Source organism: Balaenoptera borealis (genome assembly GCF_965194805.1).
Source record: "Balaenoptera borealis genome assembly, chromosome: 1".
NCBI lineage: Eukaryota > Metazoa > Chordata > Mammalia > Artiodactyla > Balaenopteridae > Balaenoptera > Balaenoptera borealis.
This window is the reverse complement of record NC_138860.1, coordinates 113,066,570-113,082,836: the sequence shown is the minus strand read 5'-3', so window position 1 is coordinate 113,082,836 and position 16,267 is coordinate 113,066,570. Positions and strand designations below refer to the sequence as shown.

Here is a 16,267-nt window from a genome sequence, read left to right as displayed (position 1 = left end):
GATCCCGCGTGCGGCAGCGAAGACCCCGTGTGCTGCAACGAAGACCCGACGCAGCCAAATAAATAAATATTTAAAAAATAAATAAGCAAATAAAATGTATACGAAATATAAGCAAGAGTTTAATTTCTTCTTTTTTTCTTCCTATCATTATTCCATATATGCACAATATTATAATCATAGTATAATACTTTGCTCAGCTTTCCTCACTTAACATTATTTATTACACAGTTTTGTAAGTTTGTATATGAATAGAGAATATAAAATCTTTCTATAATCTTCAAATTCAGATTTATGTAGGAATCCTACAATCTTATTACTGAAATCCTGAGGGCCAGGTGTGTTACGGAATTTCAGATTTTTTAGACTTTCTAAGAGTAGTAAGGTGCATAAACCAAACATTAGTACTCTCCAGTGGGATCTGAGGCAGCATCCATAATGAAAGAGTATGCTCAATGCTTAACACAATGAAGCAGTGAAGTATAAATACCCACACCAAGTGGGATAAATAAAAATTATAAATGGCTGTAAATTAATTCAAATGTGGTTTTGCTTCCAAATGGATTTGTGTGAAATTTATGAAAAAGTTTAGGTTTCAGTGTTTTGCATTTTCGTATTGGGGGTCTTAGACTTGTACTGTTTCATCTTTAAGTGCGAACATTCAAATTCAGTTATAGAGGGAAAATAACACTAATATTAAAAACAGTATCCTGACATATTTTACATCAATGAAAATAACATGAGCTTTAATAATTACTTATCAGCAAATCATAAGCTATAATCATATAAAACTAAATGAAAATGAATCAGATTTATATAACTGAAGGACTAGCTCCCTTGAAAAAGTTAGGTTTGTTGCTGAATTGTTCCAACATGACAAAGTAAAATACGTACACTTAACCAGAATGTACTAGATGCTAGGGTGACAATTAACACTGATCATTCTTGAAATCTGCAAAAGGCATGAAAAAGATTGAATAAATCAATATACACCTTTAACATGGGGGAGGTCTCAGAGTCAGCATCTGTAACATACTTTACAAAGGTATTAATGAAAAGTTAAAATTAAATAAAATCTCATGATCGGTTCTGAAAATTCGGAATCTGAGCCCATTATTTAGATAAATTCAAAGAAAACAATTATTTTCATCAGCAAACTCCCCAAATATTTATTTCCAAAGAATACTTTACTTTGATTAAAAGGTGCTAAGGCATTTGAGAAGCAATATTAAATCCAGTAACAGTGTTAACAACATGTTTAAAGGAAAACTTATACCAATAATAAAAGACTAAATTTAATTCTTTATTAAAAGTAAGTCAGCACAGACACTATAGCACCAAAAAACTCTAACAGATATTAGTATGATAAATCAAATTGATGTAACCTCATGTCACATCATTTTATTTTTAAATTAGTCTAGGGAATTCCCTGGCAGTCCAGTGGTTAGGACTTGGCGCTTTCACTGCTGTGGCCCAGGTTCAATCCCTAGTCCAGGAACTAAGATCCCACAAGCTGCACGATGAGGCCAAAAATAAAAGCCTAGTCACATCCTTCAAGAGGCACTACTCTTATGTCAGTACAAACTTCAGTACTGCCTACAGATTTCTGTCAGTGTAAATTGTAAGAGCCATGCATATTTATTAGGATGTAATTTCATCTCTGGATTTCAGTGACACTGATAAACCACTCAAGCTTCACTCTTGGTTTTTAATGACACCAGAACAAGTTGATGGAATTACAGCTTTATATGTGCCATTGAAAGTCTTATTTCTTATCATAGAATAATAAGGCTGGAATCTTTAAAGGGCATCGTTCCTACTATCTTACCATGGAAAGATGGATGTCTATTTTTAAAATCCTATTACTTGCCCTCAGTAATCCATTCTCATGTTCACACCACAGTCTTCTCTTTAGTTATTTCACACACACACACACACACACACACACACACACACAGTCCCTCTCCTTCCACCCCAATTTCCCAACCTCCCCTTCTCTCTCACCATTATTATATTGTAAATTCATTAAAGGAAAAAATGTACTTGCATTCAAAAACTTTTCCATGTTTTACGAATCTAAACACTTCACAAAAAATTTAAAAACTGATCAAAATAGCAATGTGAAATGTACACAGTTTTCCCAACCCATTGGTACACGCACACCTCTTTTGCTCTCTACTCTAGCCAGAAAACATATATCAATAGTGACAGCCCGCCAATAAGGTACCAATAAAAGCAGAGTTGCCCCAACCTTTCTAAATTACCTATGTTTTTGGTTGAGACATTAAAAGCTTCGGTTTTAAAGGACTATGGGTAAAAAGAGATACTAATCTTCAACCACTTGGTTAACTTAATTTCCTGCACTGGCATTTAACCAAGTGGTTGAAAATGAAGTTTCCTGCCTGAAATCCACCCAGAGCAAGATGAGCTAACCTGGCCTGAAAGCAACTGCCAAAGTAAGTTCAGGAAAAGTAGGAAATAAGACTAGCTCTTTTTTGGTTTTATGATAACGTACTCAATGATGAGACAAAAACAAAAAAAGTATTATTATATTGACAAAAACACAAACTTGCTAAATGATATATTTACCTTGCATTCAATCTCTGCTTGTTTGCGCTTTGCTTCACTTAATTGGGTAAGTAGTCCTTTGTTCTGTGCAGAAAGATACTGCACCTTCTCCTGTAGATTGATCACCTCTTGTTCTGCTCTTCGAAGATGATTACTATTGATCTGGTTCTAATAATTAAAAATATAAATACTCAGAGTATAGATAAAAGGCCTGAAAAAACTTATAAATTTCTACCTATGCATATTATGCCTCAACAATATTCTTAATATTATTATTAGTTACAGGCCTATTTTATTCAACAAATAGTTAAATACGTAAAAAAAATTATAAAACTGCTTTAAGAATCAAGTCATCCAAAAGGATGCATAAGGTTCATATTAGAAATTCTCACTAGCGGTCCATTTACCATTTATACAATAAATATCTATAAACTATAAGGATGTTTACATAGAACTTGTAGGTATTAATTTCTGAAATAGGCAATATGGTATAAAATAGATGTGATACGATGAATTTAACTCCCTTTTCCAGTTCCCAAAAGAAAGCACAGACTGATCAAAAGGTATCATCACCACTTACTGGACTGTAAACTTTTTGATGTCAAAAAATGTATCACATGAACTTCTACATTCCTAAAATGTACATAGCACAGTCTGTTTTTATGGAGGATGGACTGGTTTTGAATTCTGGCTTGCTATTTGGTGAGTAAGCAAATTAGTTAATACCTAGTTTCTATTTCCTCATTTGAAAAATGTATGTAAAAATATTATCTATTTCTCATTTGGTTGTCTTTAGAATTAAATGAGATAATACATGTTAACAGAGCTTAATATATAGTAAGAACTCAATACATGCTAGCTGCTTAGTGTATTATAAATATAGGACATGATAAAAAAATAGATCTTTCATTTATTTATTTATTTTTATTGAAGTATATAGTTGATTTACAATGTAGTTTTAGTTTCCGGTGTACAGCAAAGTGATTCAGTTTTTTATATATGTATTCTTTTTCATATTCTTTTCCATTATGGTTTATTACAGGATATTGAATATAGTTCCCTGTGCTGTACAACAGGATCTTGTTATAGATCTTGAATTTACTGACACGAGGTAGTTTTCACATTCAGGCCTGACCCAGCTTGAATTCTCTCAACCCTAAATCACTCTGTTAGAGGCTTGAAAGAAACAGTATGGATTTTCACAACCAAAGACAGGCAAAATTAGGCTCTTCATTTAACCGTTCTTCAACTTTGGTCAAGTTAACTAATGCCATCAAATTATAGTACACTGATAGAACCGTAGATATTACTGCTTGTCTTTTAAGGCTGTGTTTTGAGAATTATGTGAGAAAAGTTTATGGAAGGAGTTCTCACCTAATGCCTGAAATTTAAGACATTTAATAAATACTCAGTTGTTACTATTATTAAACCTATTCTATCTCACTCTATGAAAATGATCCTGCCTCCTGTTTTAATTTTAAAATCTGGATCATCCAATAGATTTAAGCTCTAAAACTTTCTACCACTTCCAGGTTTCTTCATCTTCACTACTCACCTTCCTGACTCACAGAAGAAATGCCTCCTTCCTAAGACCATCCTCTACGTCACCCCCTTCTTTCTCACTTTCAATCAATGAACACTGTCTGTCTACAAAATTAAGAGTGAACTTCTTAGTACTGTATTCAGAATGTTCCACAACCTCTTTTTACTGTCTTACCTCCTACCATTAAGACAAATAACTATACTTCAGAGGGACACACCTTCAACATAAGCTGCAAAGAATTCCCACAGACAAAACTCCTCCCTACACCCCTGAATACCATTCCACGATCCAAAATTACAAAACAAAACACTCACACATAAACAAAATCCAAGAATTGACTATGAGTGAGAAATGGTAGACAAAAAAATAAATAAATAGCAAGAATAGATTTTTAAGAACTCTAGATAGTAAAATAATCACATAAGGACTTTATACAAAATAGTTTATGTTTAAAATTATTAGACATAGACATAAAAAGAGGAAGCAAAAACATAAACAAAGAACAGGTCACTGTCAAAAAAAATTCAGCAAATTTGAAAAATAACCAAATATAATTTTTAAAATTAACAGACAGGGCTGTTAAAAATTCAATATAAGGGTTAAACAGGAGATTAGACACACTGAAGAAACAATTAGTGTCCCAGAAGATGTTGAGACACAGAAAAGAGAATAAGGGGGTATAAAATACACCTATTAGGTGTTGCCGGATAAAATATACCTAACAGGCACTGCAGAAAAAAAAGTGAGACACGATGGCCTAAGAAGATGGTAATAGCTGGGAATCTTTTACAACAACTACTACATATGAATCTACAGCTCAGGAAGCACGACTAGTCCCAAACAGGATAAATATCAACATAAATAAAGCCTCATCAAAATACATTATAACAAAACTTACAAAATGCTAAAGAAAAGAAGAGGCAAATTAAGGGAAAAACTGAGTATCTGTGAAGGCGGAAAGTGAAATATCCAGCAGACATCTCAACAGGAAAAATTGGTAGTGCTTAAAAAAAAATTCATCCTATAAAAGTATACTCAGCTAACAACATACAAGAGTGAGAGAAAAGTACATTTATTTTAAGAAAGTGAGAGAGTTTACAACTCATGATCGAAACTGGAAAGAAACTGTGATAAAAGTAAGAAGAGAGCAAAAAATTGGCATGCAAGTAGACAAAGCCACAGGAGTACTGACTCCATAAAACAATAATAATGCCTAGGAATTTGGAGATATAAAAAAATTACAATAATCGTAAGATGTAAGAAGAACACATGAGTTATTCTAAGGCCCTTATATAGTTTGGAAGAATGACAGAGATAATTACTAACTTTAGACTTTGTTCAGTCAGGCAAGCATTTTCTTCCTATTTTTTTTTCTTCAGGTAATAAACACTAATAAAAAAGAAAAGGAATTATAAAAGTCAAACTAATAGAAGGAGAAAGAAAAAACTAAATCCAATAAAAAGCAAGAAAGGAAGAAAACACATGGAAAGAAAGAAGAAACAGAATACAAAATAAAATAATTTCAAATACATCAGAATAAAGACTTTCTATTTCTGATTGGGGATGTAGAGAATCAGAAAGAACATTGCTTCCACCTTTTCAATTAAAAAAAAAAAAAGCCAGCCAAACTCTAAGTTCATGACTAATGTTGAACCCAGAGAGGTGAGGTCACAGGACAACCAACTAGCTCAAAATCTAAGAGACAGGGCAGATGCTGCTAGAAGCTGTTAAGAATAATTCAGCTAGAATAAACACTGAATTGGTGGAGCTCAAGTGTGGGCTGGCTAGAGAGTGTGGAGCCCGTGGGGAGAACAGAGTGCACAAACTCTTACACACTTTTCCCTCATGGACCCCAACAGGTACACACAAAAAAGACTGGTGAGAGTCCTGAGAAAGAGATCTCCATGGTACAGGCCGCAGGGAGGGGGAAAGCAGCTGATATGTGAGGGGCACTAATCCTTGCTTATCTCTACAGAACAAAAGGTTTAATCTGCTTGGAGCAGGACAACAAATATTGTTGTCTCTGGGGCACAGGGAAAACCAGTGCATCTGGGGGAGGGGCAGGACTATAGCTTGGGGGTAGGACAGGAGCACTAATGAGGCCAAACACCCCAGATCCAGGGACATGATGCAGCCTAAGACTAAGGCTTTATCAGAACAATAGGGCAGAAGTGTTCTCTGACCCTCCATTTCCTGTAACAAGTAACAGTGGAATACTGCTGGGGACTGACCTCCCCTGAAGTACTGTACAAAGGGAAGACCTAAAGATGTTAAGAAAACCCTTTGGCAAACCAGCCCCTGATCTAAAAATAAGATATTGCTAGAGGAATTTGAAGCCCGTGGTGCAATGAGGGTAACCACAGAAACAACAAACCTCAAACCAGCCCAACTCCTGACTATATTAACTCAAATCCCCCACATTAAAGACCTAGTAGAAGGAAAGATGTACCCATTTCCAGGCAAGAAACTATTTACCTTAGTCTACTGTCCTACACAAGATACACAACTAGTTTTCAACAAAAAATTACACAGCATAGGAAAAGGTAAAAGAAAAAACACTTCCAAGAGACAAAGCAATCAACAGAACCAGCCTCATATATGACACAGATATTGAAATTATCTGACAGGGAATTTAAAATAAGGGCTCTATGGGAAAGGTGAAAAATATGCAACATCAGATAGGTAATATCAGCAAAGAAATGAAAACTATAAGAATTAAACAGAAATACTAGAAGTAAAAAACACAGTAACAGGTGTAAAGAATGCCTTCAACAGCTCATCAGACAACTCACAAATTGGAGGAAAGAATCAGTACACTTAGTGATAAATCAAGAGAAATATGTCAGTCAATAGAAACTGAAATACAAAGAGAAAAAATAATGGGAGGGAAAAGAATAGAGCATCCAACAGTTGCTGGACAACATCAAACAATCTAACATAAGTGTAAGTGGAATCCCTGAAGAAGAGAGTGTGGGAGAAGAAATATGTGATGAAATAATGACCAAGAAATTTCCAAATTTCATGGCAGTCACAAATTCACAGGTCCCAGAAGCTCAAGAAAAAAACAAAGCAAAAATCACATCAAGTCAAATTATATTTCCCTAGGAAACTGCCCATTTCATCTAAATACTCAAATTTCAAATGTATCACTTAAACTTGTTCAGAGCATGTTTTTAAAAAATATTTTCACTGGATCTATATTTATGTCCCTTTTTCTCATTCCTAATAGTGTTTATTTGTGCCTTCTTTCTTTTCTTAAAAAGTCTGGAAGAAGTTTACCACCTCTTACAGCACCAGACTCAAGAAGAAACAGAAAACCTGAAAAGATCTATAACCCTTCAACAACTAGGATCAATAATTATTACACCCACAAAACAAAACAAAAAGATAAGACTGTTTAAAGGAATGAATTCCAGGGACTTCCCTGGTGGTCCAGTGATCCGTGCTTCCACTGGAGGGGGCACAGGTTCAATCCCTGGTCGAGAAACTAAGATCCCACATACCGCCTGGCCCCCCAAAAAATGGAATGAATTCCAGCAAATATTCAAGTAATGGGTAATTTCAATCTTACATAAAACTTCTGAGAACAGAAAAAGTTAAATACAACCCAACTCATTCACCCAGCTTACCTTGGTGCCAAAACCAGATAAAAGTCTCCCCCACAAGGAAAATTATAGTACAATCTAATTTAGGTACAAAAAAATCTAAATTATGAAAACCTGATTCCTGCAATGGGAATATGTTGTGTATGTCTCTGTGTCTGCATTCCATATTACAAACTTGTTCTTTAGCATTTTGATAACTGTACCTCAATATTACTGGTTTTCTTTGGAATCCTATGTATTTTATGCATTAAAAAACATTATTTTGAGATGGGGTCCATAGGTTTCAGACTGCCAAAGGGGTTCATGGCACACAAAAAAGATAAGAACCCCTGTACTAAAGAAATTCTTAGAGATATACACAAGAAAACATGCAAGAATGCTCAGAGCAGCCCTGTGTGTAATAGCAAAAATCGGTACGAAGAGGAAAGTGGCTCCATAAACCAAGGACTTTTCTAAAAGTCATTAAAATGAAAGAACTGGAGCTACATGTATCATCAAGGACCTATGTCTTAATCTGGATGCTGGATACATGGGTGTTTGATGTAATATTCTTTAGATGACTAATACAGCATTAACATCACACGACACTATCTGTATTTATTTTCCTCACTTTGCAATGAGAAAACTTCATGGGTCATCACCAGTACATGCACTGACATTTAGGAGCCACGCTCATTAGTCAGGCACAGTGCAAAATACAGATTCCTTAGGAAGCCTTTCTCCAAACCACCAAGTTGGAATTAACTGTCCTGTCCTATTCTCCATAGAAATTTCTATCTAACTCTCTACTTACAAATTTCTGAATTATATATTGCTTCCAGCTGTACTGAGATATAATTAACATATAGCACTGTATAAGTCTAAGGTGTACAGCATAATAACTTGACTTACATATATTACGAAATGATTACCACAGTAAATTTAGTTAACCTTGATTATCTCATATAGTGACTTATATTAAATACAGTTTGTGCATGCCTGATTTCTCAAGTGTAAGATCTTTGATGGCTGCATACTGCTTTGTAGTCACAAGTTCCCAAAACCACATTTGCTGAGTTTGATCCATTTACCTACAGTCACTCTGAAATAAATCCTGAACACTGGCTTAAAAGTTGTATTTGCGTCTTTAATATCTATACTGAGATAAAATCTGATTATAAAAATAAAACTTACCGTCACAAAGCTGGACTTCTACTTTTCATAATCTTACTGTTATTTTTAATTACAATGAATACAAGAAAATAACTTTGAACAATGTAAAACAAGATATATTTAATCTAAAGGATTTACATATCCACGTTACCATGTTCAAGTTGGGATAATCATTTTTTTTAATATCTTCTATGTATTTTTAATTTTTTTATTGAGGCATAGTTGACATATTAGTTACAGGTATACAACGTAGTGACATATAAATGCCATATGGTATGGCATTTATATACATTGCAAATTGATCACCACAGTAAGTCTGATAACATCACTGTCCAAAGTTATTGCAATATTATTGACAATATTCCCTATGCTGTATATTATATCCCCATGAAAACTATTTTATAATTGGAAGTTTGTACCTTTTAATCCCCTTTACCTATTTCTCCCAACCCCAATCCTTCTCCCCTCTGATGAACATCAGTTTGTTCTCTCTATGTATGAGTGTGTTTGGGATAATCATTTTGCAGTAAGTATACAGAATGATATATGAGTTAACTATGCCCCCTACTGACTGAATAAGTATTTTGAAAACTGAATAACATTACAGAGAATAAAGAATATAGTCCACACAGATGTACCACATAAAAACCAAATGTACCAAAGGTACTTTTATAATGTAAATGGATTACATAAAAAGGACTTTGCAGATCTTAAGTCAAGCATATTTGAGATAAGATTTATTAGAGAAAAGGGGACTTGAGAAGAAAGAAGTGTAATTTTGGAAATGACTGCTCAGAGTCACCACATTACACAACTTTAGGAAGCATCATTCACATTATATTCTACATCAGTGGTTCTCAACCAGGGGCAATTTTGCCCCCCAGGGGACATTTGGCAATGTGTGGAGATGCTCTCGGCCATCACAATGTGGCAGGGGCGTGGTGCTACTGAGTAGAGGGTAGAGGGATACGGAAGTTCGTAGAGAGGCCAGGGATGCTGCTAAACATACTACAGTGCACAGCCCAGTCTCACAATAAAGAATTAACTGGTCCCAAATGTTAATATTGTTGAGGTTAAGAAATTTTGCTCAACGTGAGTATTCCCTTTCAGGTTGTACAACAACGAAACAAAGTCATATAGAGTTTTATGACTTGTTTAAACTTTGTTGAAAGAGCCAAAGAAGATATCAAATCTCCGCTGTCAAGGAATACAGTTTTAGCCCTTTTTATCTGGGCTAGAAAACTGCAGTCTAGATAGTTTCATCTGTCCACCTTTTGGCTCTGTTCTAAGGATGATACAATTTGTGCATAAACTTTTAATGGGCTAACAGTATTTTTTAAAGCTATTAGGCTTTCCCGTTATACCTGTGTTTCCATTTCCATCATCCTTTGTTTTATTTCTTTTATTTCTGCCTGTGTTTCAGCTTCTCTAAGTCGAATGGTCATCAGTTCATCTTGTAACTCATTCACAGCATTTTTCTTAGGTGGGTCTTTCCATCTCCCAGTAGTACGAGCTAAGTGGCGCTGAAATATAAAAAATTAGATCGCAACAAATATTCCCAGTATTACAGTAAGAGCCAACTTAACGAAGCACTTATTTCAGGCCCAGTACTGTATAAGGCACTTTATATGAATCATTTTATTTAATCTCCAGAAAATCTTAAAAGTTAAACACTATTATTTTCAATATAGAGGTAGGAAAATGGAAATGGTGAGTAAGTAACTTCAGAAAGGTCACACAGCCAGTAAGTGGCAGATCTGGGATATAAACTCAGATATAGTTCAAATTTTTTTTATATTGTGGATTAATTATTGTAAAGAATACATTTTTCACCCCAATTTTTTTTCTGAGAGATTTTTGCATTATTTTGTAATGAAATCCCAAGAAAAGGGGAAAATTGGGCCCTTCATGAATTAAGGAAACAATATTAGAAGAGCAGTGTTCTCAAAATATCTGTGGTGAAGGACAGTTTTGTTTCATTTGTTTCTAATTTCTAATGCCACCTGATACTTCTTAAAAAAAAAAAAAGCCATGGCAACATAAAGGAATAACTTCAGTCTTTGCTAGATGCATCCCCCATCCCAAATTCATACCAAGATCACTATTCTGAAAAGATGTGTCGTTTTTTTTTTCTTTCCTCTCTCCCTTCTGTCTTATAGATTCTGGGTTTTTTTTTTTTTTTTTTTGCTACTTATCAATAGTTTCCCTCATATGTGAATAAATTTGTGGGCATATAACTAACTAAATGTCTGTTTTATTTTGTGGGAAAACCATTTTCAAAAGAAGTTACAAATTCATAAACAAATTTATATTGATGTCACCCTTCTGATGTTTCATACTGACCAATGAATTTAATATCAACAGGAGAAGAAATAAGTACTATATAAAGAAGTATTTTCTTTTAGTTCTTTAGAGAAAGTTACACAAATCACAATGGTATACCAACACAACAAAAATATGACTTGATCTCTATTTTATCTTTTATTTACTTATAAGAATCAGAAAGGGAGAAAAAGCTTAAAGGTACTTTCAATTTATAAAAGCTCTCAGTTCTGTATATTAAACAGGGTCTTTCTCACTTCAAACTCAGATCCTAGTGTTGGTCATTAACTACTTCAAATTCACACAAAATGGATATTCAGGTTTTACCTTTCTTTTTTAAAGCACACAAAATATTTTGACATACCTGCCAGTGTTCCTCTAAATCCTTGACTTGTTGTCTAAGTTCTTTTAAACCCATAATAGCTTCTGCCTCTCTCAGTTTCACAGCAATGAGTTCCTCCTGAAGCCTTGCAATGTTATTCTCATCAGGAAAGGAGTTGTTTCTCTAAAGCAAGAGAAAATTTAATTGGGGATTTTTTTAAATTTAAAGAATAAAATACAGCATATATAACAATAAAATATAGCAAAATAATGAGCTGTTTTCTCCCATATGTAATTGTACTTAATTTTATACAATTTTATTGAGATATAATTCACAAACTATAAAACTTACCCTCTTAATGAACACTAGTCAGTGGGTTTTGTTTTGTTTTGTTTTTTTAATTAATTAATTTATTTTTGGCTGCGTTGGGTCTTCATTGCTGCACATGGCATTTCTCTAGTTGCAGCAAGCAGGGGCTACTCTTCGTTGCGGTGTGCAGGCTTCTCATTGCGGTAGCTTCTCTTGTTGCGGAGCATGGGCTCTAGGCGCGCAGGTTTCAGTAGTTGCAGCACGCGGGCTCAGCAGTTGTGGTGCACGGGCTTAGTTGCTCTGCGGCATGTGGGATCCTCCCGGATCAGGGCTTAAACCCATGTCCCCTGCATTGGCAGGTGGATTCTTAACCATTGCACCACCAGGGAAGTCCCTAGTCAGTGGTTTTTAAGAGTATTCACAGGGTTGTGCAACCAACATCACAAACTAATTTCAGAACATTTAAATCACCCCAAAAGAAACCCTATAACATTAGCAGTCACTCTACGTTTCCCCTACCCCCAGCCCCTGGCAACCACTAATCTATGTCTCTATGAATTTGCCTATTCTGAACATTTCATATAAATGGAATCATAAAACACATGGCCTTTTATGACTAGCTTCTTTCACTTAGCATGTTTTCAAGTTTCATTTTTTTATTGCCAAATAATATTCCATGGTACAGATATACCACATTTTATTTACACGTTCATCAGTTGATGGAAATGTGGGTTGTTTCCACTTTGGGGTTACTATGAATAACACTGCTATGAACATTTATGTAAAAGTTTTTGTGTGGATATATGTTTTTAACTCTCTTGAGTATATATGAAAGAGCAGAGATGCTGGATCAGATGGTAATTCTACATTTAACTTTTAAGAAACTGTCAAACTTTTCCAAAGCAGTTGCACGTTTTACATTCCCACCAGGAAGGTATAAGGGTAACTGTACTTAATGCTGAGGACACAGAAAGTCTAACTCTGTTTTGTTTAATAAAATATTAATCAGAATTATGGAGCAACAGGATTCAAAATGTTTTTCAATACGGCAGTGAACATACTAACCTCTGATTAGAACTACAAAGCATGAACATCATTTATATTTTAAAGATTTATGGAAGAGAATAATCCAAAATCTGTTTTGTTATATTTTCTCAGCATATCATTTTGAAAAGGGAGTGTAAAATATCTGTATATTAGTCACTGTTTATATCAATATTCAAGAAATAAGCACCAAGGTGACCTAAATATTTGCTTCAAGGGTACAAGATTTAGATTAATCTCCTACCATGCTGAAAGACCCACCACAGGATATAGGGTTGCCATATTAAACTGCTCTGGGGAATGACCAAAGAATCCTAAATTAGGCCCTAGTAAAAGCTCCTTAGGTAAACTGAAGTACTATTGAAATTTCAAGTCCTGAGTCCATGAAATTTTCTATCTCTGAAATATTTCATGAAGATTTCAGCCCACAGAGATGATGGAATAAAGTTATTCTTGTCAACTACACATTTTTATGATGGACTTGAAATATTTTCTCAATTGAAAACCAGAAATTTACTGTATATGCATTAAAAAAAGTATCTTGCATGAAGAAATTAACCATAGGAAGCATGAAACCTTCCAATTTCCTTTCTACTCTATAACATGAATACCAACAAAGCAACTTAAAAAATTTATTTTTAAATTGGACCCAAGGACATTTCTTTCTACCAAATATTCAAAACTAAAAGATCCAGATTCTTACCTAAATCATGGAGCCCAGAATACTCTCAATTAGGCAATTTTTACAGCATTCTTGCCGGCTTCTTTCTCAGCAAACAGGAGAATAAGTTTTCCAAAAATAATATAAAAATAGCAAGTAGATTTCTAGCAAAATTATTCCACTATTGATTGTAGTTATACCCTATTCTATTTCATTAAGAAACAGTAAAGAACAATTTGAGGGTATCTTTCATGTCCATTATTTATGAGTTTTTGACTCAATGGCTAGATACTACCTAAAGGCCAAATAAACAAACGCAACACAGAGCCCAAATCATCTATGATTTTATAGATGAGAAAACAGAGATTCAGAGTTTGTTATTTGGAACAGAGACTCTCAAGTCTGAGGGTTATAAGAAACCTAAAATCAAGTTAGCTTCTGTAAGTACACCTCCAGCTAAGATCTTCCTATATATTCGGAGGTGGTTTTCTGCAGCTTGGAAAGCTGTAACAGTTACACTCAGATGAAATTTTCGCTGAAATGTTTATGTATTGGTCTATTTTCTACACCTCTTGCAGATGAAGGTATTATAATATTTGAAGATGATGGTTAATTTCTTTTTTTTCTTTAAAAAAATTATTTTTACATGAAAACAAGGTATATTTGCAATGTGTTCCAATCAAAATATTCACTTCTATATCTCAGATCTACATATTTTCAAAGTAAAAATGTTCACTTGTCAGCTGAAATTTCTGATTAGACCTAATATTTGTGTACTTTTGTGCTTAGTCAGAATGTAAATTTCACAGTGGATTTTTTTTTTTTTTGAAATTTACCTTTTATTTGGATAAAAGCAACATGATGTATTTATATACTATAGGGATAAAAATGGTAATTTTCATTTTTTAAAAAAACTACCAATGTGATTTTTTAGTTCTTTTCACTTGTGTTTAGCACAGGCTTTAAATTAAAAAATACACTATGGTCTGGATTGACCCAAAAAGTATTCCATAAATTAATTTAACAAATATATGGCGAGTTTTTTGTAGTTAAATCTAATTCTTCTAGAAGTTGTTGCCTTCTGTTTAATTACATTAATTGAAATGTGCTTAAGACAAATGCTTTCAGCATATTTTATATACTAAAAAACAAAACAAAAAGGGGCCAACGGCCAAGAGGTAATATTACTAACTTGTAGACTGCTACAGTTCAAATTGTCCCACTTCTCCCAGAATTTCAGAAACGAGAAGTCTGGGAGATACTGTACCAGCTGCAGTCTGGTGATTCTAAATGCTGTAAGTACTATTCATCTTGACGATGGTTAATTTCTATCCCCTAAGTTTCTCTTCTCCGACATTTAGACATTATTCATCTCAAAATTATCCTGGTTGTTTTCCTCTAAAAGGGCTCTAACCTCCATTTTTACCCTAAATATGGCACTTTGAGTAGTATGGCAACAACAAAGAATAAATGGGAATCATGTATTTTTTTCCTTTCCTCTCTTATAATATGTAAGATTTTTGATGTGCAAAAACACCAAGTCCAATTTCACTGCTCAGTAAGTACTTAACAAATATCTATCACATGTCCCCTCTAATTTCGGAATGAAAGCATTTATGTTGTTCTTACCTTTTCTATATCCAGAACTTTATCCTGCATTTCCTTTAGTGCACACTGAGACTCAGCTTCACTCAGTCGGGCTTGGACCAATTCCTTCTCTAGCTGTAGCACAAAATCTTCATTGTAGTTGGAACTGCATTTATGCTACAAGTTATAGACATACACTGAAATTTTTCAGAAGTATGAGCATGTATATATAATAAAAATAAGTGCAATTACACAATACAACTACTGAGGGCACCAGATCGTAAAAGTTCCATCCACCTAATATTTCCAGCTTATGTCCTCCAATTAACTTTCCAATGAACAAAAAATTCCAGGTTTGATATCTATAAAGATGATCATATTATTGGGTGTTCATAATCAGTTATTATACTAACCAAATCCAATTTATAGGAGATAAATATTTTTTTATCTGTCCATCCATCCAGATACTAAGAATTTGTTCCAACTCTATAGACTTGAACTGTACAACACTGTAACTACCAGCCACATATGGTTACTGAGCACTTGAAATGTGGCAAGTCCAAATTAAGAAAAGTTTTAAGTGTAAAATACAAACTGGATTTTGAAGGCTTAATGTGAAATAAAAAGGCAAAATATCTCAGTAATTTGTATACTGATTATATGTTGAAATAATATTCCAAATGCCTCGAGTTAAACAAAATATTTAATCAAATAAAATTTTTATTATTTATTAATTTCATTAATTATTAATTATTCCTTTTAACATGGTGTTTTAAAATGCATATCTGGCTCACATTATATTACTATTAGACAGCACCGTTACAGACTACAGAAGACAAGTACATATTTACTGAAAATTCTATTTTAACCTGATAGAAATAAAAACAAAGCATCCACCATAACGTGAACCATCTTAAATCCCAAAAGAATAAAAATGTATTTGCTGTTAGAAATGTAGATCTATTTAAATATACTCATGAAAATGACTGCTGGAAGCAAAAAAAAAAAGAAGATGCTGCATAAAGAAATTAGCCATGGAAGCATGAAACCTTTCCATTTCCTTTCCTACTTTATACCAATACAGCTACTTAAGAAATCCCTTTTTAAACTAGTTTCTACACAAAGCTGTTCAAAAAAGCAAAAAGATATTGAATTCA

The 16,267-nt window shown here is 33.9% G+C and overlaps 1 protein-coding gene across 20 annotated transcripts in view; it reads right to left on the bottom strand.

Moving 5' to 3' along the window:
* Positions 1-16,267, bottom strand: part of EVI5 (ecotropic viral integration site 5) — a 233,160-nt gene that overhangs the window by 63,441 nt on the left and 153,452 nt on the right. For 13 of the 20 annotated variants that reach the window (XM_082383688.1, XM_082383689.1, XM_082383690.1 and 10 more), the window contains 4 exons: positions 15,153-15,287; positions 11,552-11,692; positions 10,230-10,388; positions 2,587-2,733 (listed from right to left, as the gene is read on the bottom strand). In XM_082383688.1, the coding sequence (XP_082239814.1) occupies positions 2,587-2,733; positions 10,230-10,388; positions 11,552-11,692; positions 15,153-15,287 (582 nt within the window). Of the gene's footprint in view, positions 1-891; positions 950-2,586; positions 2,734-10,229; positions 10,389-11,551; positions 11,693-15,152; positions 15,288-16,267 lie in introns of all 20 variants that reach the window. The other 7 variants (XM_082383691.1, XM_082383677.1, XM_082383679.1 and 4 more) reach the window with 4 other exon arrangements.